Here is a 23,732-nt window from a genome sequence, read left to right on the forward strand (position 1 = left end):
AATGTTTATGTAAACCTTTCTATAGGTATTTCCGATAAAGTTTTGATAACTGGAAGAGATTATTTTTCCTGTGCACAGTATACCTATCACATTAACCATATTGTCATTGTGTGGTACTTGTTCAATACCACATTATGTACTGTACTCACCTGTACAAAGAAGTACAGCAGGCCCAGAGGAGGAATAATAACAGCCACAATTGGTGTTGCAATCAGTATTACGATACATGCTCCAATGACATTAAATAGTGACCCCATAAACATCTTAGTGATCTGTGGAATCGTAGAATCGATGGTGTCCATCTCTTTTGAAAAACGATTCACAAGGTTTCCACTGGGAGTCCGTTCAAAAAAACTCATGGGAAACCGGAGGACGTTATGAAGCAAATCCATGTGTAGGTAACGGGAGGCAAGGATACCCCCTAGAGATACAGTTGTGGAGTAACCAAAGACAGCAATGCCTGCAATGCACCAAAAGAAGCACAGCTGAACCCTAAATTACAACACCAGTCTATGATGAAAGCAATGACAATTGTATCAATGCAGACCTTTTACTATTGGCTTCACTTTAACAAACAGAAGACGACTTAACCTGTGTTATAGTTGAAGCAGAAATATCAGATTATTCTACGGAACACAAACTCTACAATGATTAGAAAATACGGCTATTCAGATGTTTCCCATTAGACTTAATATGGGATCTGATCTCTCTGTGCAGACATAAACAGCTACCCTTACTAATCATTCATGTTCTCCCTGGGCTTGAAATAAGGTGACATTTTGTACATAGATCATGTATCTTTCTCCATGGCTGTAGGGAACACAATGAGTGATGTATCACCCCTAGGCAGGACACCCCTACGCCTACTTAGTTTATAACTAGCCCAGAAATAGAATAAATAAGAGTGGAAGGAAGACACCACAAATTCCTGAACTTCGAGTAATAGATTGGAAGAATGTGGTAGAACAGCAATGGTGCAGGAGGCCAGAAAAGTGAATGATCTCTCCTCATTCAAGGCATTCACTATACCATTGGCCAAGCAGGGGGAAGGAAGACTGGCATTTGCATGGTTGGAGACGGCAGACTAAGTGGATATAAGACCCTTAACCTCCCAAGAAAACAAGTTTCAGCTAACAGCTGTGGCTAGTTCCTTGAATTGTCCAAAAATAATTAAATAAGAAATACATTTGGGCAGGAGCTGAAGGACCTTTGCCCAACTCCTCTGTAGGGTCCTAGAAAAAAAATGTGATAACCTGTTAGACTTCTCGTTGTAATGAGCAATTAATCATTTTATACATAATGTTCTAAAGGAGTGATCAACTACAGTCCTCCAAACCTTTTCTGTGGTTCTGATTTGAATGGCATGCAGTTATTTATATACAAATATAAATTCATAAAAAGTAGTATAAGAGAGGTGACGTTGAGTCTTGCAATCGATCAACCGGTCATTTTTCAATGCCATTTAAAAAATAATTAATTAAAAAAATGCACTTTTGATTGGTTGCAGTGTATTACACCACTCCTTGGTTTGTAGCCATTCTCAGATATCCCCCATTGTTTATTAAAAAATGAGAGAAAAAGTAAAAATCGGATCTAACCTTGTGACATCCCCAGAGCTCCATAAACGCTAAGTCTCAATTTTGTATTCTGCTGTGTGCCATTGACGACTTCATCATCGGTCCACAGGCTGAGCCAATAGTTGGAGGACAAGGAAGCCATGTGATTGCACAGAAATAGGATGACACTCAAGAAAGAGAGGATGAGTCCGGTGGCTTTCATATAGTCCCAAAACACAGCCAGTTTAACCTAGAATAAAATAAAAAAAATAAATAGAACCAAATTTAGTCCTTGCGTTAACATTTGGTCTGCTAGTTTAGTTGGCTTGGAGAGCTGAAGGGGCCCTGCTGCCTCAACTATTAGGGAATGGATAGCACTGGTTAATTTTACGAGAGCGTGACGAAATGCGTTAGTGCTGTATTTTCCATGAAGCATACTGTATCTATCATTTTCCTACCATTGGGGTGACTGGTATTTATTCAGATTATATAAGCAGTGAAAGGACACACCCCCTCCACCTGCTCCCGTGATCGAACATTCACCTATGTGGCTTGCTATATCACTGGTGTTTGATGCTACTGGCTTTACAGCAGATGACGAACGGATGTGTTACTTCCAGCTGATCTTACCTAGATTATCTACTCCTACATACCCAGCCACTGTCTATTAACTTTGATTGTGTAGGGCAGAAGGATTCCGTATCAGGTGACTGATATCTGCAGTGTCTGGGACAAACCATGAGCAGCCTTGCTGCTTCAGCAGCCATACATAGATGGCGTAATGCTGCAATCCTTTACCGATTATGGTGACAGATTGTGGAACTATTGCTACACTGTTTTGGCACATTCACGGAGATTGAGGATTTCGTCCAAGGTCAACTTTCTCCTCTAGCCTATTAAAGTTCCCAGTCGCCTTTATTAAATTTATTCATGGATTATGAGACTATTTATCTAATAGATTAGGAGCGCTTTATTATTGGGCATATAGATGGTGTCCTTACTTTTAAAAATCTGCCTGTTAGTTTTCTGACAAAAAAATAAAAAAAAACAGGTTTTTACTACAGTAAATATTTAGGTTCCTTTTGACCCCATATGAACTGGTTAGAATTACAACTTGAATAAATACTGCTGCCTGTTATAGTACAACTATTTTAAGTTTGATTTTATACTCATCGCGACACTGTAGATTTGGAATGTTTTTATTTGCTATTAAAAGGTTTATATTAATAAAATATTGGGTCTGTGACTATATAATTCATAAGCGCGGTTTATAAATTTTGTATCTGCCAGATAGTGAAGCTTAATTCTTCACTACAGAAAACATGTGTCCCACTGCTCCAGAGTCTAATGGTGTTGTGCTTTACACCACTCCAGTTAATATTTGTCATTGTCATTTAGAATGTAAGCTCTCATGAGCAGGGCCCTCTACCCTCTTGTGCTACTACTTACTTATACTGCCATCTACTCCTCACTCGGGCACCTAACACCTGGTTGCTTGCGCCCTGTTGCTTAATTGAGTGTTATGATCACTAATGCAGCAATGTATATAAATAAACCTTGTCCTGCATTGTATTGCACTGTAAGTCATTTGTTGCTTATGTACTTTGTAAAGGACTCAATCGCCATCACTGGACCAGAGCGGTGACTGCGACCGAGCAGCACGTAAAAAGGTGGATGCGTCTTTGGGGCTGTCAAAAAAGTGAGACTTGCCATTATGAAGAAATCAGAACTTAGCTGGATATAGTGGAGCAAAGTGGACACCTCCTTCAAAACATTCTTTGCAAAGTAGCGAGAACTCTTGGCGTCGCATTGCGACAATGTAGCAAAAGTCTTGGAATAGAAGCAATTTCAGTACTTGGTAGTTGAGATCAGAGTGTCTACGATACGCCTCCATCAATTTAACTTTGCTGGTATAATTGAGGACACGCATGACGACAGGCTGTGGGCGACGTTGATCAACCCGGCTGTCCGGACCCATCCTGTGGACTCTCTCGATAAGAATAAGGAGGGCAGTAGTGTCCAGGCCCAGTTCTGTGGGTAACCATTCGGAGACCAGGTGAAATCATATAACCGTACCACGTTATTGGAAAGGTGGAATCATATGACCGTGCCACGTTGAAAGTCACCAAGCTATTCAGTGTGATCCACTCTACTGCTAATGTTTGACTATGGAGATCACATGTCTGAATGATTCATTTTATGTACCTGTTCCCAATGGGTGTTGCCAATAACATTAATCAGAAGGAATATCCACACACTTTTGGCTATATGGTACATGCAGTAATGCTGGTAATTCATTCTATAATGGGAGAGCTCTTCATGTATAACTCACACTGCCAGTTTTGGCCTTATCTGCTTCAGTCAGCTTCCAGTCATTGCCTGCCCCAGATTTCTGGAGGTCTGCAGTGCTGCTCTTGTGTGCAGACTGTGTGTCCGAGGATGCGCTCAGCTGTCTGTAGAAAAGGGAAAGATGATGCACCATGACCGCTGGCTGGAGATCATGTTATTATGATGATAAACGCAGATTTCAAACAAAATACCATCACAGAGAAACCAAGTTAAAAGGTCGTTCAGCATGAAACACTATTATAAGTTACGTGACACATACCGATGTAGAAATCGCTCTTTGTTGTCATTCACTAGAATGCCATTTTCCATATGTTTTTCATCAGATGGATGTGGGACGTCTGTGTGCAGAGAAGGACCAGCAAAATGTTAATTACAATTTATACTGGAAACTTGAAATCATTTGCCATTAGTAACATGATAACAAGCCCTAAACTTTACTACGCAAAACATTTTCTTTATACTATCACCTCATTCCCTTTATAATTCACTGGTGGTCTTGCTGCCAACACCACCAAAGTCTTAATGGGTAATGGTCGCAGAGTTTCCTTTTTTTTTTTTTTTTTACATCAATAGTACAGCCTGAGAATTGCAGTGACTATGAACAAATCAGGAAATTTGGAGGGGGAAGACAAGGACAGTTAACAGGCTGTGTGGTCATACGCTGGCATGACAATGATCTCCTGTGATCGCCTTGGGGCCACTATACTGAAAGCTGGCTCTTGATGATGCCACAGAATATTTCTCTGGGTCTAGTGTAAGAAGTAAACAAGTGCGTGGTAATCTATGCATCAGGTCCCAAGACCACACTGCTTGAAGTTCTCCGTCCATGAAAGTAGTTCAATAAGACATAATACTACACATATAGTGCAATACATAGGTATCCGGTTAAAATCCCGACAGTCGGGATGCCGGCGCTAAGAATGCCGGAGCCGGAATCACGACACCTGTCAGAATCCCGACACCGGCATCCCGACGGTAAGTAGTGGGATTAGGGAGAGGGTTAGGTACTAAGGGGGGAGTGTTAGATTTAGGCACTAAGGGGGGAGGGTTAGTTTTAGGGTGTGGGGAGAGGGAAGTTAGGTTTAGGCACTGGGGGGGGGAAGGTTAGGGGCACGCACCGGGAGCGTAAGGTTAGGGTAGAGAGAGGGGGAGTGTTAGAGTACTGAATGACAAGTGTCGGTATCCTACACCTGTCAGGATGCCAGCGTCGGGATTCTGACCTCCGGCATCCTGTATCCAACCCAATTCAGGTGTGTCTTCAAACATCTATCCTCAAATCCCGCCAAATACCCCCATTTGCTTGCCACAGACTTTGGGATTTAGCTGCCCCATGCAACTTTTTCTTAATATATGCATCTTAATCTGCTACAGGTTAGTCTCCCATATCCAAATATCCCGAAATGCGGAATATTCCAAAATATGGAATATTTTTAGCATGACTGAGATAGTGAAACCTTTGCTTTTTGATGATCAAATGTACATAAACCTTGTTTAAAGCACAAACCACTTAACTGACTTGGTCAGTTTTGATGCGAACGCAGCCAGCTGTACTTCAAATGACAAGGTGCGACTGCACCGTCCGGCTGTTTTTTTGAAGAGAAAATTTGTTCTACACATGTGCAGAGCGGATCTCTTCTGACTACCCGGACTTTTCTGCGGACCATGCAATTTCTGACCGGTTTTGCTGGAAAAATCGTCAGTTAAGTGGTTAAAAATATTATTTAATGTATGCACACAAACTTTGTTTGAGCCACAAAATTATAAAAAATATAGTATAAAATTACCTGCAGGCTGTGTGTATAAGGTGTATATAGAACATAAAAGCATTCTGTGCTTAGATTTGGGTCCTATTCCCAAGATATTTAATTATATTATACAAATAATCCAAAATATGGAATATTCCGATATCCAAAATACCCCTGGTCCCAAGCATTTTGGATATGGGAGACTCAACCTATACTTTATGCCAGTTCTTTTCCGACAAAAATACTAACCTAAGTACTTCATATACTATTAATGAATTAAGAAAACATTTAGGAAAAAATACCTAATTTGGGTAAAAAGAAAGGAGGTCCTATACTAGTGACCTGCGCCACACATCGTTATGCTTAATCTGCTACTTACACCAACTCCTTTGTGACAAAAATACTAATCCTAAGTAGGGGTGAGCGGGTTCGGTTTTACTCGGATTTACTCGGTTCTTATCGCCACTTTACCGCTCACCCCTAATCCTAAGCATAGCACTTCGGGCCTGATTCAGCAGTACACACAAGTGCACTGCTGATCGCATATTCACAATTATCGGGAATCTGCCCGTGCTCAGGACCCGTTCTGCACATGTGCAGAACGGGTCCTGTGTGATAGCATGCAGGCCCCCATATGCCTCTGCCTGATTGACAAGCACATACATTTATGGGGCGGTGAGGGGTTGGGATGGTCTGCGTTCCCGGACACGGGGGAGGGTCACCCCTATTTTCCGTAGGTGGCAAGGCCAGGATCTGCGTCTATGGACGCAGATTTGTAGCCTCACATGCCGGTCAGACTGTGTAGGCTGAGGCCAACATTGCCACCTCGGTTACATTATAAATGTTATTGTTTATTTATATGTCACCACAAGTGTTCCGCAGCGCCTTACAAAATACATAAACAAAAAAGTGACTAACCGTACAATACAAATACAATACATTGCTACATTGGTGACCATAAAACCGAAATAAGCAACAGAGCATAAGCAACCAAGTGTTAGGTGCCCTAGTGTTGAGTAAGAAGTAGATGAAAATAAAGTAAGGAAAAGCACAAGAGGGTAGAGGGCCCTGCTCGCAAGAGCTTACAGTCTAAGGGGAGAGGCAGGCAAACAGGCGTTTCACAGATGGGGTCGACAGGGAGCATGGAGCAGCGGGTTAGGATGAGAGCTCTGGAAGGCTTTGATGAAGTAGTGGGTCTTGAGAGCCTGATTGAAGGATTGTAGAGAGTCTGATGGGGAGAGGGAGAGAGTTCCAAAGGTGGAGAGAGCACGGGCAAAATCTTGGAGGCGGGAGTGGGAGGAAGTAATCAGTTGGCCTGAGAGGCGGCGTTCATTTGTTGAACGAAGAGGGCGGGCAGGAGAGTGAAGGGAGATTAGGTCAGAGATGTAAATGGGAGAGGAATGTGTGAGGGCTTTGTAAGCGTGTGTGAGAACCTTGAATTGGGTTATGAAGGGGAGCCAGTGGAGTGCTTGTAGGAGAGGGGAGACAGATAAGAAAGATGAGTCGAGCAGCAGCATTGATGAGAGAGATGGGAGTTGGGGAGGTCAGAAAGGAGGTTACAGTAGTCCAATCTGGAGATAACCAGTAGTATAATTTAAACAATTATGTACTGCTACAATACATGATTTGTTTAAATTCTACCATTTATTATGGCCGAATACTGCTAATAACTATGGCCAAATAATGTTACAGGACTGTAAAATAAGTGTATGTTCTCTATTAAGGGTCCTATGCGGAATTTGAATATTTTCAGGAGCTTAGGACAGTTACCGCTGACTCACTAAATGTTGTAAATCTATCTGGTATGTATAGTTTTACTACTGTCTCTGATAAACCCCATGCTCTGTTTTTTGTTTTATTTGACAAAAATCATTTTAATTCTTTTTCCAGAGCTTAACTCTGATCCTTACTATGAACCCATTAGGAGTAGATATTTGATGATCGGACTTGGATCATATTTTGGTATGTACCATTTATTATTTTTACTATGGCTCTGCTAGTCTGGAAGGGCTTGTAATTCATATATTAAATTTATATATACCATTTTTATTTTTGTTTTTAGGCCCGATTGGGTCGTGATTAATCAGCTGGAGTACAGCAATACCCACCAACTTTTGATTACCTGTAAATCATACCTCTATGGGTTATTAATAACCTTTTTTGGTATGTACCATTCATATGACCAATAACTAGGTGTATATACTAATTTTACTTCTTTACCAAGTTACTCAATAAAGTCCATCTATTTCACCCATTAAAACATACCTAGCCCTGATGAAGTCGAAAGACAAAATGCGTAGGGTTTACCAGTTACGGTGCCATTGACCAGTTATGTGAAGATTCCCTCCCTATTGAGCTCACACCTGTTTAAAAGGTGAGGGTGGGTCTAAAAAACAAACAAAAAAAAAACAACATCTCACCTATGCTGGCCTTGGCTCACTGATTTATTGGATCTCTATGTTGTGTTTCTTACTTTATTTATGTGAACCAGAACTTTTTTTAATGCTGAACCTATGTTTTTATCAAAAATAAACATTTGGTATCTTTCTTAATTGGCCTTCTGTTGGGCGATTTTCTGGTGGAGGGTATACCCACAGGATCTCTCACAGTCTAATGTCAAACAGTTCGAAAGGAGAACACCTTATTTAAACGTTTAGGAGACGGACATTCACATTCAAGCAACCTGCTGATTCAAACTAAGTGTGTGTGTGTGTGTGTGTGTATTAATTATATTATATTTATATATATATATATATATATACACACACATACATACACACACTGTATTTTAGTTTTATACTGCACTTAATCTGCTAGAAGCTTGTTCCATCTATTCACAGTATGAAATAAAGTCATCCCTGTCTGTCCGCTTGGGCTAGTCCCAAGAACCACTGGACGGATTTTGATGCAGTGTTCACTATTCTATAGAGCATTTGTCGAGGAAGGTTTATGTGTATGAAACATTAATGTATGACAAAAAGGAGCTGAGCAGTGACGATTTTAGTGAAGCAAGTCAATAAAAAAAACGGATGACCAAGCACTTTCTTGGCTTACGCTGCCTAAACTGCTAAAGATATATCACAACGATGGACTTTATTTTATTCCATGTAGAGATTAATACGTATTGCAGCTGGTTTCTCCAGAAAAATTGATGTAAGCCCTGTTTACTGATACTTACATTTCCTATCTAATTTATGTGAAAAACAATTCCCGGTAAGAGTCCGCTTTGTCAAGACAATAAATAAAGGCACACACTTAACATGGCTGGAGGTGACCTAAATAGAGACTATATTGATCATGGTCAACTTTAAAAGACCCTTTTGCATGTCACGTTATATCCAAATTGTTTCGTGTTGACGTCAGGACTAAAAATGACTAACGTGGTCTACAAGGCAATCTTATAAGACCTTGGTTAAAAAAAGATTATTGCCGTAAATCCAAAATTGCCCCCAAAGCCGGGGCATGTCTCTAATTTATAATACAATATAACTTTAAGAAAAAGGACAATAATGCAAGCTCACTTTAAACCCCCCCCCCCAAAGAAAAACATTTATTTTGCAAGATGCAACAATAGAAGACTGGGGTAGATTGATCAAACCTTGTAAAGGATACAAGTGTAGGTATAGCAACCAGATTCTGTCATTTATCTACAAATTACAGCTACAGGTATTATCTGATTGGTTGCTAAGGCGGACACCTTCACTTGCACGCTTTAGAAGTTTTAATAAATTTCCCCCAATAAATATCAAGCCGGAATAGAGTTCTAGAATAAGAATATGATATGGGAGTATTATCTCCCTAACCACCAGCAGATGGCAACATAGTAACAGGTAAAAAAATTACAAGTTTACGTCCCAGTGGAGCATACAGATGTGCCCACATACAACTATCCTCCGTGTGCTACAAGTCACGTTACATAACGCGCAAGAGCAGAGTGACTTGGTAGCGCCAAGCGTCTTTTCGTGCGACTTTTTACCTTCGAATGAGTCTCATTCACACACTGATGCGAATAGGACGCAGAAGGAGCTTGTGCGGATTACAATGATAAGCAGCATGCCTATATTCTGTGTGCGACTGATGTAGCATTTCGCATGCAGATACACCGTTACAGTGTAAGAGGCTGTGACACTGTAACGTAACGTTTCACATGCAGATACACCAGCAGGTGCACACAGAATATAGGTCAGCAGAAGCTGATTGTGCGTCCTATTCGCATCGCTGTGTGATTGAGGCGCATTCGAAGGTAAAAAGCTGCAGGAAAAGCCGCTCAGCGCTACAAAGTCACACGGCTCTTTAGTTTGTCAGCATCAGTGCCGACTAGAAGCAAGCGCTTCCTAATATATTGTCAAACAAAGGATGGCACTTCAGTTAGTTCTCACCTGCACACTACACACCATTGCTATGGCAGGTGATCGGGGGAGTGGGGGGGGGGGGGGGGTGATGAAAAATAAAAAACGGTTATATATACAGGTATATATTAAAAAAAAAATAACTGAATTCCTATCAAAAAGAAACTCTGTGTCCTGACCCTGGTGCCAAAGCCCAATGACGCTCTTACCCATCTCTAAGATATAGTCAAGAACTTAAGCTGCATTTTTTAAGCTGAAGTGTAAATGATAACATGCTGGACAAGGAGTTAAGACTTTACAAATGCCACACTCCAATGACACATACCATGATGAATTTGTAGAATACATTCTAGGCAACTTCTGATTTTAGGATTTAACTTTTCTCAGGATAAATACTTTTTTTTTAACCAAATGACTACACACATATACTCAGAGATCCTAAAGCCCCCTAGCTCCAATTAAATCCGAGATCAAAATGTATATGTAAATGGATCCATGAAATAAAAGTGTAATAATGGAGATAAATCTTGGGACTGAAGAATGGCGGGCAGCCAGGGATAAAGAGACCACCAACTTTTCAAAACAAATTCTGGACGCTTTTCATTAAGTAAATGGAAGAGTAAAAGACCCCTAGGTCTCTCCTGAAACTAAGTTACATGCTTGCAAACAACAAGTTCATCTTGTGTTGTAGCTGCAGAACGCCGTACTGCAATGTTCTATTGCTATAGGAAGACACATGCACAAAATAAAATGCACAGACACCAACATGCTCCAAGACAAACCTTCATCCTCTTCCACGTCTCTGTGGACTTCATGGCAGCAAAAGGCAGAAAGATAAGCAGTTAGGAAACAACAGTCACTACATGGACAAGTGCTGTGTTCTCTAGAAACCAGAGAACATTTTGCTACATTTGTATTCTTCATCCTCAAAGTACAAGTTAACTTAAATTGAACACTTTTTTATTTAAGTATCCCCATCCGGTATGTAGTCATGTCAACCTGCAGAATGTAAGATGTCACCTTGGTTGAAATGTGTAAATGTTTACATGAAATGTCATCAATGTTGACATAAATGTCAGCATGATGACTGTCAACCTAATATACCAAACTGCCCATCCTTCTACTCCTATGAGTGTGCAAGGATCCATTTAGACTTTACCTAGCCTGAAGCTCCAACTATCTCAGGGGGGCAGCCGCAGTAAGCCCTTTCCAGTGATGGTCCCTCAGTAACAGGCGTGATTGTGTTTAGACAGAGAATTGAGAAACTCTATTTAAGCTACTCTGTACAAAACCAATTACGTTGGGCTTATAACATGTTAAAGGTGGCCAATCACAGACACAGTACTCCCTCCAGCTGACCCCACCTACAAGTTTTAAAGCTATAGAAGTAGCCATATGGACACAAAGATTGTAAGCTCTCACCTTGGGCATTGTTCTGCTCTGCGTTGGCATATGTATGCAGGAATTCCGCAAATGCACCAGCCTGCTTTAGGAGATCCTGGTAGGACCCAACTTCAGTTATTTTTCCATCCACCATGACAATAATGGAGTCCATTTGTGGCAAGTAACTCACTCCATGAGTTACAAGTATACGAGTCTATAAAGACAAAATAGTAAAGCTACTGCTACAATAATGATTATATACCAGCAATATTACTGTACATGCTAGTTTATATACAGGGCATGAACTATTTTTGTGTGGTGCCTCCCAGTTATATCAGACAGGTTTACAATTTGGTCTACCAAATGATTTTACTTCATCTGCCAAAAGGTAACATCTTGCACTGTGTGCAAGTCAGTGTGGTCACTTGTCATCTATTATTGATATTAGTCTGATAAGTACTTGCATACTCATAACATATACAGTACATATACCCTAGTACATCATTTGTCCAATACTCTACTTCCGCTAAAACTAGTTTCCGACCAACAGTACCCGTCATCTTTCCCCTAAAATAATTTCATCACCAATTTAAACATTGCCCAATTGCCTACTACTATCCGTCACTGTAATTCCTTATCTGCCCTCCCCACATGCACAAGCAGTGGGTAGAGGAGAGGATGCATCTGGCTATCACACAACATGAGACTGCTCCAGCTCACCGATAACCTGTGACGTCTGGGTGGTGGTATGACTTTATTTCACATCTTTCTATATCAGCGGTGTGCGGGAAGTGTGGTTTAAACGGACAATGCTTTGATCAGAATATTGAAAATTGAGCAGACCTAATCATTGTACACAAGACAGGAACCCAGCTTCATTCACATTGTAATTACATGTTGAGTTAACTCAATGTCTGCAGTTGTCGATACCCTGTGTCTGCGGTCATTATGACTAAGCTACACAATTTGTACAGTGCACTCTCATGGAGTCCTTACACTGCACCATTTGAAGACATGGCTATTCAGAATGCTGGCCTGGGTTGGGTCAGAATAGCAAAATACCAATAGCGGCATCCCAACAGACTTTGGTAAGTAACCCTAAATCGTACCCCTACCCTCCCCCTAGCCCACCATTCTCACAGCCTAACCCTAACCCCCCACAAGACACCAGCAGCCTAACCCTAGCCCCCTCCAACCCCCTCCCCCTCCCTCCCCACAGCCTAACCTTAACTGAGCTATAGATATTTTGATTTACTTATACTCACTTTATCTTTAAGTAGACCCTTTGGCCCAATCACTTTATCAAAGATGTGTTTCCCAACATGAGCATCCACGGCAGACAAAGGGTCATCAAGCAAGTAGATGTCAGCATTGCAATAGACAGCCCGGGCAAGGCTCACTCTCTGCTTCTGACCTCCAGATAAATTTACACCCTAGCAACAGAAAATACATTTAAATTTGCTTTCATCATTTAGATATTAAGATTATAGGAGCAGATAACACTACTAATTGCATTTAAAGACCAAGCACAACATTATTTTAACATTGGTTTCATTTTGAACAGAATGCAAAGATTGCAGAACTTCTGCCACAAAACATTGTTTCTGTACATAAATATTTAGGCTTAATTATAGGTCACCAATTCAGCAAATATAAACAACAAAGAGCTGAATTAATGAATGTAAAGTATTGCTAGAGTGAAGAGTACAATTATTTAATGTAACAGCCGTTCCCATGACCAGAATATAGACATATAAACAAATTTCTAACCTTTTCTCCAATTTCGGTTCTGTCCCCAGATGGTAAGATCTCCAAGTCAGGCAGCAGAGCACAGGCCTCCAGAACTCTCTTGTACAGGGGATCCTTGCGCTCTCTGCCAAACAGGACGTTGTCTTTAAGAGAGGCATTCTGGATCCAAGCTTGCTGAGGAACATATGCAATACCACCCTGACAAAAAGGGAAAGCTTTAAATACAAACTCCACTATATACACTGATACAAGACATGAGAATATAAAACGACTCTCCAAATTAGCAAAAGCTATATACAAGTGTTACAGAAACTTGTCAGAACTTCATATATATTGGGACCTTGGCATAACACACTTAATTAAAAATAAGAATGGCAGGTGAAAGTATTAATGCCAAGTAAAACCAAAGCTAAAAAGCAAAGTGGTCAGTTTAGCAATTTTGCCATACAGTATAAAAAGACGGATACAGTCTCCTCAATTGTGCACAACCTATTCCTTAGAACACTCATTACAATTCTTCATAAGAACCATTTTCAAAAAGACTCTGCAACACTTCTCAAAACACTTGTTTACTTCATCAGGTAGAGTGGAACACTATGTATAAGGGCCATACCTTCAACACTATGCAGCCTTCTTTCTTCTCCATCTCTCCCAACAGTGCTGATAGCAAGGAAGACTTTCCACAGCCCACTTGGCCAACCACTGCGACCAAGGAGCCATCTGGGATAGCAAGGTTTATCCTGAAGGAAGGAGAAATTATGTTTTATAAACCTATTATAAATAGATAATGAACTTGAATATAAGACTCTTCTATGTTGTTCCGTGCGTGTGTTGGGGTATGTACATTTTTATTTTTCCAATACAATACAATACAATACAATACATAGAATTTTTTAAACTTAATTTGCACAAAAAAAACTGTACGGATGGATGCAGAAGTAGCGTGCCATCTAATGTGGTCTATTACTACTTACAAACCCCTTTACCAAGAATAAACAGTGAACCAACAGGATCTCACACATTCATCAGGAGTGCCCCAGTGTGCGCCCACCCACTGTTACCCACAGCGATTAAACATTTGCTTCTATTTCCTAAACTGCCCTAGAAACATGAATTCTATCAGCTGCCCTGGGTACACATCTGTGCACATTGTCTAATTAGGTCACTTCCCATAACAGCATAGAAATAAAAAAATAATGTTGCTTTATTTCATAGACAAGATCACATCAAATGTTACACTATAAAGATGTTTAAGGACTATTTATTCTGTAATACTCTTATGAGAGTCTAGATTCCTTTTACCTTCAACAAAGATGAACCACCTATAAGTAAATGCAAAAGAAAATTGATAAATACAGAAAAGAAACTTACTCTTTCAATGAGGGAGGATCACTCTTTGACCAGGAGAAAGTGGCATTGCTCATGTTAATACTACCCTGGGCTAAAAAGATGAGAGTATATTCCTGTTAGATATTTAGACTTCTATATACTTAATTATAAATGAATAAAAGCAAAAAATCAAAAACACTTGGCTAATATATGAGAATTATCTCCTGTTCTACCCCTGTGAACAGAGCACTAAGCAAAACACAGAGATTATTGGCCATTATGCTAAACAGAGGAACTGTGGGCCCAATTCAGACCCGCTCGCTGGGATGCGTTCGCACATAGCCTGCCAGTTTGCAATCTGCGCATGCGTATAAGTCGCAGTGTGCGTGCGCGAACCGGTCCATGCAATCACGAAGCGACAGCCCCATGTACATAGACGCCTCACTAGAATGAGTGACAGGACGAGCCGTTTGTGGGTGGTGACAGGGTGGTCGATGGAAATGGGGGTCTGGTGGTGCTAACGCAGGTGTGTCTGTGCGTCTGAACGCCGTTTCAGGGGCGTGCATAATTAAGACGCAGCATCATCAGACACGTCAGATGACTGTTTTACACACTGCTGCATTCGCAGTGCTTGCGGTAGGGTATGGTCAGCCACAAGTGCTGCGGATGGGTCCGATGTTACCGATGGTTTAATACACTTCCTGGACATGACGTGTGTTACTAAGGGAAAGCTGCGTCTTGTGACAGGCTGGTGGGCGTCTAAATACAGTACATACCACGATCGCACGTCAAGACATAGTGGGCGTGCTAATGTCTTGCTGTGCGATCGCAGAATTTGCAAACTTTGGCAGCTGAAGGCTGCTTGCGAACGCATCTAGCGAGCGGGTCTGAATCGGGACCTATATTCAATTGTACTATCATGGTTGATTAATGTATTTCTGTATATTAATACATCGATAGAAATGGATGCCATGCTTTAGACTGAACGAAGAAATGTGTTCAGCAGAAGGATCATTGACCCCTCTGCATAGCTAGAGAAGACCGATAGGTGGGGAGGGGACAATTTACGGAAATATGATGACCGTACAGAAAGTACACCATGTTTAATGTGATTGTACTGTTACTAGCTCTGGCAAGATTCTTACTAACAGTGTATCCTTCAGAGATCATGGACGGGCCGTAGGGGCGCTGACTACCCAATTACCATGGACCAAGTAAGAAAAGACCAAAATAACTGTAAAAATATATAAAACCTATGGACAGAGTGCCCTGTGCCAACCTTTGAAGAAGGGCACTGGTAAACAAGCCTTTCAGAAGCAGAAATGAGACAAGGGGATTATTGGGAAAGAAGGGGGAAGGGGATCAGCCTTTCTTGCAGTTCCATGCCAACTATACGGTGGGCACTGAAAATGTCACCATACTGCAGGAGAAAAAGGAAAGGGTTTATAGCACAGAAATTACCGCTTTTCTGGGGCTCTCTAATAATGCTGTCTGGTTCAAGTTCCTCATGTGATAAGAAAACTCTGAGGCGCTTCAATGAAACACTTGTCTGTGAAAAAAAAAATTATTACAAATGCAAAGTACTTACCTATAAAACTAAACAGCACTGGCCTTAAACAGAGATATCGTCAACATTTAGATTGTGGACATCAACATTTTTCCTCCTTCGCATATGATTCAACAGGTGTGAAAGCCACTTTATTATTATCTCATATTAAGTCAATATGGACGCTTAATGGACATTAATTTAAATAAATAGAACCACCCAAGTATCCAGAGCAGGAACACAGCTGGCATACAAGGATCGGGACATAACAAGAGGATGTAATCGGAGTAACAAACCTTTCTATTTCATCCATAACTGCAAACAAGAGTTTAGCCTAAGCCAAACAGGACTAGTGTTTTGGCTTTTCCCTAATTAACTTCTGTAGCTCTGTTATTCTTCATCATCTGCTACATAGAAATTAGAAGTGATAAAATCTATGTAGCAGCTTCAACACACACAATTTAATTTCTCTCTTTACACACGGGTCAGCAGTAATTGAATATTTTGCTTCTTCAAACGGAATCCCAATTCTCCTGCTATTATCTAGGAAAGCAAACCACCCTCTCTCATAACGTAATACAGGTTGAGTCTCCCATATCCATATATTCCGGAATATTTTTAAGATGACTGAGATAGTGAAACCTTTGCTTTTTGATGGTTCAATGTACACAAACTTTGTATAAGGCACTAAATTATTAAAAATAAAGTATAAAATTACCCATAGGCTTTGTGTATGAGGTGTATATGAAACAAATTAATTTCATGTATGTACACAAACTTTGTTTGAGCCACAAAATGATTGAAAATATTGTATACAATTACCTTCAGGCATGTGTGTATAAGGTGTATATGAAACATAAATGCATTCTGCGTTTAGATTTTGGCCCTATTCCTAAGACATTTCAATATGGTATACAAATATTCCAAAATACGAAATATTCCAATATCCAAAATACCCCTGGTCCCATGCATTTTGGATATGGCAGACTCAACCTGTAGAACTGCGAGTCCTGCTCCCAGGATCCCCACTCTTGCAACAAAATAGTAACGCTGGGTACACACTTATCCAATCCTCTGGGGATCCAACTCCAGATCAGATTGTTGATGCAATTCTCTACGGCAGACCTCATAACATATTCTAAATCCAATCTTTACATACACACTGTCCAATTTTGCAGCAGATCTCCAATCTGCATCTGCTGAAACATTCTGCTGAAAGGATTGTATTACCGTACACTCTCTTCCCATCTTTGGCAGACCGGCTACAACTCACTGGGATGGGATACATTTAAGATGCCGGCGGACGGGTTCCTAGACGTCGATATACTGACGCCGGAATCCCAACGCCCGGTATAATGCTGACACCGCCATGCCGAACACATAAGGATACAGACGTTCAGCATCCGGAGCGCCAGCATCCCAAACGTAAGGATGCGTGGTAAGTATGTCACTAACCCGAGTGGGTTAGGCAGTCCCCGGGAAGAGTTGGGGTTAGGCACCACCAGGCGGAGGTTAGGGAGTGGGAAGGGGGGGGGGTTAGGGTTAGGCACCCCCGGGAAGGGTTGGAGTTAGGTACCACCAGGAGGGGGGGGGGGGGGGGGAGGAAGGTTAGGGTTAGGCACCACCAAAAGGAGGGTTAGGGTACTTACCTGACTGTCGGGATTCTGCACAAATCGAGATTCCAGAGTCGGTATTTCAACCGCCGCCATCTCATGCACCGGCATATCATACCCAACCCCACTGGGATGAATTGAGAGAATAATTGGACAAACCAAGTGTACACTCTTCTAAGTTGGTCTGGTGTTTGGCGATCTGGTCTCCTGCTTTTTCAGCAGGTTTAAAAATCTTTTTACAAGACCAGTAGACCAAGATTGTATGAAACCAGAGGTCTGGTGAGTGTACACACTCTACCCATGTCTGACAACCAGTTGATCTGAAGTTGGATTGGACGAGAATTGGACAAGTACCCATCTTAACCCATATGCAGACTGGTAATAGCCTGTGGACATCTTGTTTTAAGTCGTGCACACATTCATTAAGGGTAAGTTAATCCTCAGAACAACAGGGTTGTAGTAGGTGTATGGGATCTTAAGTTTCTAGTCAAATAAAAAAAATAATTATAATAAAAAAAAAAAAAAAAAAAACTTTACCTGGACCATGCTGCTGATGACCATAGGTAGCATGTTTAATGGGAATCGGAGGATATTAAATAATGCCAGGGAAACAAACGCCTTTTCTGCATCTAGCACATTGTTTTTATCACTTAGAACATAAACAGCAAAAGTGCATAGAGCAACCTGCAAGAAAGAGAAAAAACTGAATAAAGAACATTTATCCATTTCTACACAGATCATACACTGGCTGCCTGCAATGCTGCACACTGAGCACCAGCCTGCCGTATACTCACCCTGTAACATTTTTCTTACCACTGTAATGTTTTACTATACAGACACACTCTGATGGGGAATTACCATTTTATTTCCCAGTCTAAGAAAAATGGCTATTGGCTAGTTACCAGCTCACAAATTATTATGCAGAGAACATCTCTATTTTATTTATTTTGTATTTGTCGGCCTCTCACTACTCCAGAACAGGCTGCTGAACATGAATATAGACTGTATCCACATTTAGACACATTCTTGCCTTCCCCTCTGCTGTGTTCCGCCTGTCTTCACTCATCCCTCCACTAAAGTAAACATGAACCCCGTCCAACTGTATTTTCCACTTACAATGTTCCACTTATAAACACCTGTGAATGGAACAATACATATTTTATCCTAACGTGGGCATAATATATTTGCTTCGCCAAAGCAGCAACTGTTATTTTGGGCTTTAGAAGGGGAAAAAAAAAAAAAAAAAGATAGATAGATAGAAAACGACTGTTCATAGCACTCAGTATCTACCATAAAAGAGAAAAGTGTGTGCAGAATAGTATTATTTGGTACATTATTATTTGGTTACTGTATAGCAGGCTCAGAAAGTGATCAGGAATTACAGTGGAAGCTTTAAACCTAGGAAAACATTTTCTCACATGTGCTAGAAAAAAATTATCTGATTGGTTGCTATGAGACACAGCATATTTCCCTGCAAGCTCCTAATCAATCTCAAGTGAACAATCAGCCTAATTCTTACAGACACTAGTATATGGCACCACAATCGGTGTATGTTGCCTGGATCAAAGTGCATAATATAGCACTGAAACCATATATTCCCAGTCACAAGCTGCTGACTACTATATTATTTCTGTATCAAATAGCTCAGTTTAGCAAGCCACAGATTTTGCGACTAATGGTGCGTACACATGTAGCGATCACCAGCGATACGATAGTTATGCGCCCACCCTGGTGTGCTGGATGATCGATATTGATCATCCAGCACACCACCTTCTTACCGACGACTATAGCGACCCACGATCAATGATCGCGGGTCCCTATAGTAACCTGCTCAATATCGAGCTAGTTGACCGGCATGCAGGGCCAATGGACAATATCACTATCATCCATACGTGGCCGCACATTGCTGGTCGATGGTAAGTTGGTAGGGGCCATTTAAATGAGCGATTTGAACAATAACGATATCGTTCAAATCATCCTTTTAAATCGCTACGTGTGAACGCAACATGCAACTTTTTCTAAAACAAATTAGTCTATTTATACCAATTGTTTTGCAAAAAAAATAAAAATACTAACTCTAAGTACTTAGGGCCTGATTCAGCTTGGATCGCAAGTTTGTGTTCCCATGCAACCGGTTGATGTTTGCATTCTGCCCATGTGTGTGCGAACCGGCCGCTGCGACCGCTAATGCGAACGCAGTGCATACGCAGAGCCACTGACAAATGATTGACAGGAAGTACCGTTTGGGTGTGAAGAGGGGGGGTGGTCGAAAGGCACGCAGGCGTGCCTGTGCGTTTAAACACTGTTACAGGGGCATGCATAATTAAGCCCCTGCGACGGCATACGCAGCCAGAGGTCTACATAGCAACAGGAAGCTTCGCAGGTTGTGAGTCATGTCAAGCTCAACCACAACTCTGAGTATGGGTCTGATGTTACCGATGTTTTCGCTGACTTAGTGGGCGGCTTTATAAGCTGGTGGGTGTCTAGTTGTAGTGCTGCGATCGCTGTGCAATCGCATTCATTTACATAATTTTGCAAATGGGGGTGTGTGCGAACGCAGACGTGCGATCTAAGCTGAATCAGGCCCTTAGTACACTATTAGCAAATTAAGACACAAATCAGGAAAAGTATACAAGCGCGGGTATTGCTACCCATGGGTGTGCTTCTAAGCTGTCCCAGTCATCTCACGCCACATGGAGCAAATACGATAGGTAAACAAGGATACATTGTTAACTATTTTGGTACACATGCTATGGGTATAGGATATTTAATTCCTAGACCTGGTAACCAGGCAGAAAAATAACTGAATGCTGACACTGCTGTGATAATGTACTATACATACAGACCACTGGGAGAAGGGAATTTTATGTAATTTGGAACACTGCATTATCTGGAAGATCCAAACCCCAAGCATTCTGGATGAAGGATCTATAACTAGTAGATACGGTGATCTGTAGAATGCAACGAATTATACTCCTAGCATCATTAACCTTTGGTTCAAAGATAATGGCCCAAAAGTAACAGCCTGCGAGTTGAGGGCACTGGAGCGATTTCCGCAATTTAGCTTTAGATTTAAAGCAGCAATTATTTGAAAGGTAAAATGACTGTAGCTTTAAATCTAGCGGCTAAATTGCTACAAATCGCATAATTGCCACTGTGTCATCAATAGTGAAAACTTGGCATGAATAAGGCCCCCCAAACTGTGCAACCATGTTACAGAAGTGCTGTGCCTGCTCTCCGAACAGAACGTTGTCCCATTGACCAACCCTGGAGAGGATGCAATGCAACTTACCAGAAAAGGTGCACAGACCCAGGTGAATGTCCCTACAGCGGACAAGTAGGCCGACTTCTTCAGTACTTTCAGCTCTTCCTGTCGGATTCCCAGCACTTTCTCCTTAAAGGCTAGTTCCCAAGCATAGAGCTTCAGCACTTTCATTCCATTTAATATTTCATTCATTAGTTTAATCCTATTGTCTTTGCACTTCATCTGGACAACCTAGAATCAAGTTTGAAGTCAGATTGGGTGAATTCCTTTAAAAAGCTCCACTAAACCTAAGGCTTACACACATATTCCATGAAAACCAAGAACAGCAAAATATCTACAGTTTTTTTCTTGCACACTTTGAAGGTATTTAGCATTTTGAAACTACTGTATGTTCTCTCTCACAGTGACCTGTAGAGGGAGGCAAGGACCAAAAAATATCTAAACAAACGGAACCAAGAAGGAAACTGCTGTCAAACTAAAGTAAATTATTGTAACACACACACACACCACAGTTTTAGGGACATTGCTTTTACTGTGACATTACTTTTATAGCTGGCAGAATTTAAAGCTCTTAACATAACTTCACACATTAGATCTGCATTTAGCATATTTTGCTTAAAAGGCCAATAAACTTCACAAAAAGGTAAAATACGTTGTTCAGTGTTATGCTGAGGCTCCAGTGCAGCTCTGTAACACAGTAAATGATTTCTTTCCCACTGCACTTCAAACACGAGACCCCTCCCACATACACAGAACAGTGTCCTGATGATGGGACGCAGGTCAGACTACATGATTGATGTGACAACACTGGCCCTACCCCTGTGCATGAAGTAACCAATGAAAACTGTGCACTTCTACCCAGCAAGTCTGCCCATTTGTCAGTCTGTCTTTCTGCTTGTTTAGTTACATAAGCACTACCCTCCAAACATGGCAGCTCCTCCTTGGGGCCCATTGGGACTCCAATTGTCCCAGCCCATTTTTTTCCCAACACATATATTGCCAAGGGCCCCATGGGGTCTATATCCGTCTCTCTGGCAGATGACTTAAGAGATCTAGTAAAACTAGTTCATTATTCAGATCGTAGAACAGATCCCTTGTGTTGTATTAATGTTGAATAGTGGCTTGACTTGCCTTGCCTTTTTAGTACTCAGATAGATGGCCTTATTCTAAAATTAGACATCTTAGAGGAACACTAGAAAGAGCCATGACTAACCTGATATTTCTTTGTCTTCATTGCAATCACTGCATTCACAGGCACCAGAAGTATCATGACAGCAACCCCTGCTAAAACAGAGGGACCAAGGTTCTAAAACAAGAGGATTATAAAGTAGATTTAACAAGTGACTAGAACATCTATTGCTGTTAGACACAGTAGTAATAAACATCAGTAATAGGCAAGCAATCTGCCTCATCAGATAGGATGCCACAGCTGCTGTTAAATAAACCTTTTTTTTAATTGGCCTCTGTGCAGCCAGGGATAGCTGGAGCACTGCATTACAGTTTATTTGATCAATTTATTTGTTAAAATGATCATAAAAAGCCAATACATCTCTACTGGTGCATACACACGGTCAAATGTGTCAGATGAACGATTTTTATAAGGATTTGGACGGTTTTACAAATGATTTGAACGATTGAACGATTTTTGACTGCATTAAAATGACTGAAATCGACCAAATCTGACTGCAAACACATCAGATGTCAGATATCGTTATCTGACAATTGGGAACGTGCATCGTTCATCGTTGAAGCCTCACATGTCAGATTTTCCTTCAGATAAGAACGATTGAACGATTTTTTAAATCGTTATCATCCAGATCTGAAAAAGAATCTGAGTGTGTATGCACCATAAAGCTGTATACATTTTTTACCAGCAATACTGACAAAACAAAGAAGCAAAATTGAAACCACATTTCTAAATGTCAATAGGAGTTTGACACCCTTCAGCTCTCCAAGTGTGTAGAAAGACAAGTCCCAGCAAATCCTGTCAGCTTCCACAATTTCTTATATTAATCAGTTTTCTGTTGTAAGAAACAATTTTATTTAAAATGCATTGGCTTTCTTTTAGGCATAAACTACATTGCCCAGGTCGCTAGGTAAATGAAGTATTCATGTAGTCACCTGGCGTGGACAACCTAGGACTCTGATAAACAGAAAAGGTTTATAGTTCCTACCCTTTGTCAGGTGTAAGACACCGCTCATAATAGAAAAACAAATGTGAATAATCTGTATAAGCTAGATTCCTTTTAACAACAAATGTAATATACGATAAAATTTAACCTTTAGAATAAAGCAAAATCTAAGATGAGAAAGTATTTTAATGATATCCAATAATGGAGTTTTCCCTGTTTTATTAATACTTAGCCATCAAATACTACAAGGAAAAAAAATCCCAACACTCTTTTTCAATTACTAAAGTGGAGAAGTTTATGCAGTTAAAATTAGGGGTGAGCGGGTTCGGTTTTACCCGGATCTTTTTATTGGCTGTCGCCGAACATGTGTTTTGGATAGCGAATTAAATCGAGCCAAAGTTGCGGTAAAGTGGCGATAAGAACAGAGTAAAACCGAGTAAAACCGAACCCGCTCACCCCTAGTTAAAATGCACATGAAATTTGGAGTGGTTACCACTTACCTGCCACAATAGATAAAGAGCCAGTATAACCTGAAGTGGTGCCGACCAAATCATGTTTATATAGGTTGCCAAGTCCATGAATCTCTGTGCATCTACAGACATCAGGTTAACAATTTCCCCAATGGTGGAGGCACGACGAGCAGCATTACTGATCACTAGAGACTACGAAAGAGGTGAAAGGTTCCAATGAAGTCACAAGAAAAGAATACTGGAGCT

At 40.8% G+C, this 23,732-nt stretch overlaps 1 protein-coding gene across 2 annotated transcripts in view; it reads right to left on the minus strand.

Moving 5' to 3' along the window:
* The window catches only part of ABCC1 (ATP binding cassette subfamily C member 1 (ABCC1 blood group)), an 86,349-nt gene that overhangs the window by 33,914 nt on the left and 28,703 nt on the right, over nt 1-23,732 (minus strand). The window contains exons 9-23 of one of the 2 annotated variants that reach the window (XM_088476187.1): nt 23,517-23,678; nt 22,098-22,190; nt 20,912-21,115; nt 18,157-18,303; nt 15,922-16,009; nt 14,503-14,572; nt 13,745-13,871; nt 13,153-13,329; nt 12,648-12,815; nt 11,422-11,596; nt 10,782-10,808; nt 4,165-4,243; nt 3,889-4,009; nt 1,599-1,806; nt 150-460 (exon numbers count right to left, since the gene is read on the minus strand). In XM_088476187.1, the coding sequence (XP_088332313.1) occupies nt 150-460; nt 1,599-1,806; nt 3,889-4,009; nt 4,165-4,243; nt 10,782-10,808; nt 11,422-11,596; nt 12,648-12,815; nt 13,153-13,329; nt 13,745-13,871; nt 14,503-14,572; nt 15,922-16,009; nt 18,157-18,303; nt 20,912-21,115; nt 22,098-22,190; nt 23,517-23,678 (2,157 nt within the window). The remainder of the gene's footprint in view (nt 1-149; nt 461-1,598; nt 1,807-3,888; nt 4,010-4,164; nt 4,244-10,781; nt 10,809-11,421; nt 11,597-12,647; nt 12,816-13,152; nt 13,330-13,744; nt 13,872-14,502; nt 14,573-15,921; nt 16,010-18,156; nt 18,304-20,911; nt 21,116-22,097; nt 22,191-23,516; nt 23,679-23,732) is intronic. The other variant, XM_088476188.1, reaches the window with a different exon arrangement.

This window comes from Taudactylus pleione, unplaced genomic scaffold (genome assembly GCF_031769625.1).
Source record: "Taudactylus pleione unplaced genomic scaffold, aTauple2 ptg000184l, whole genome shotgun sequence".
Taxonomy (NCBI): domain Eukaryota; kingdom Metazoa; phylum Chordata; class Amphibia; order Anura; family Myobatrachidae; genus Taudactylus; species Taudactylus pleione.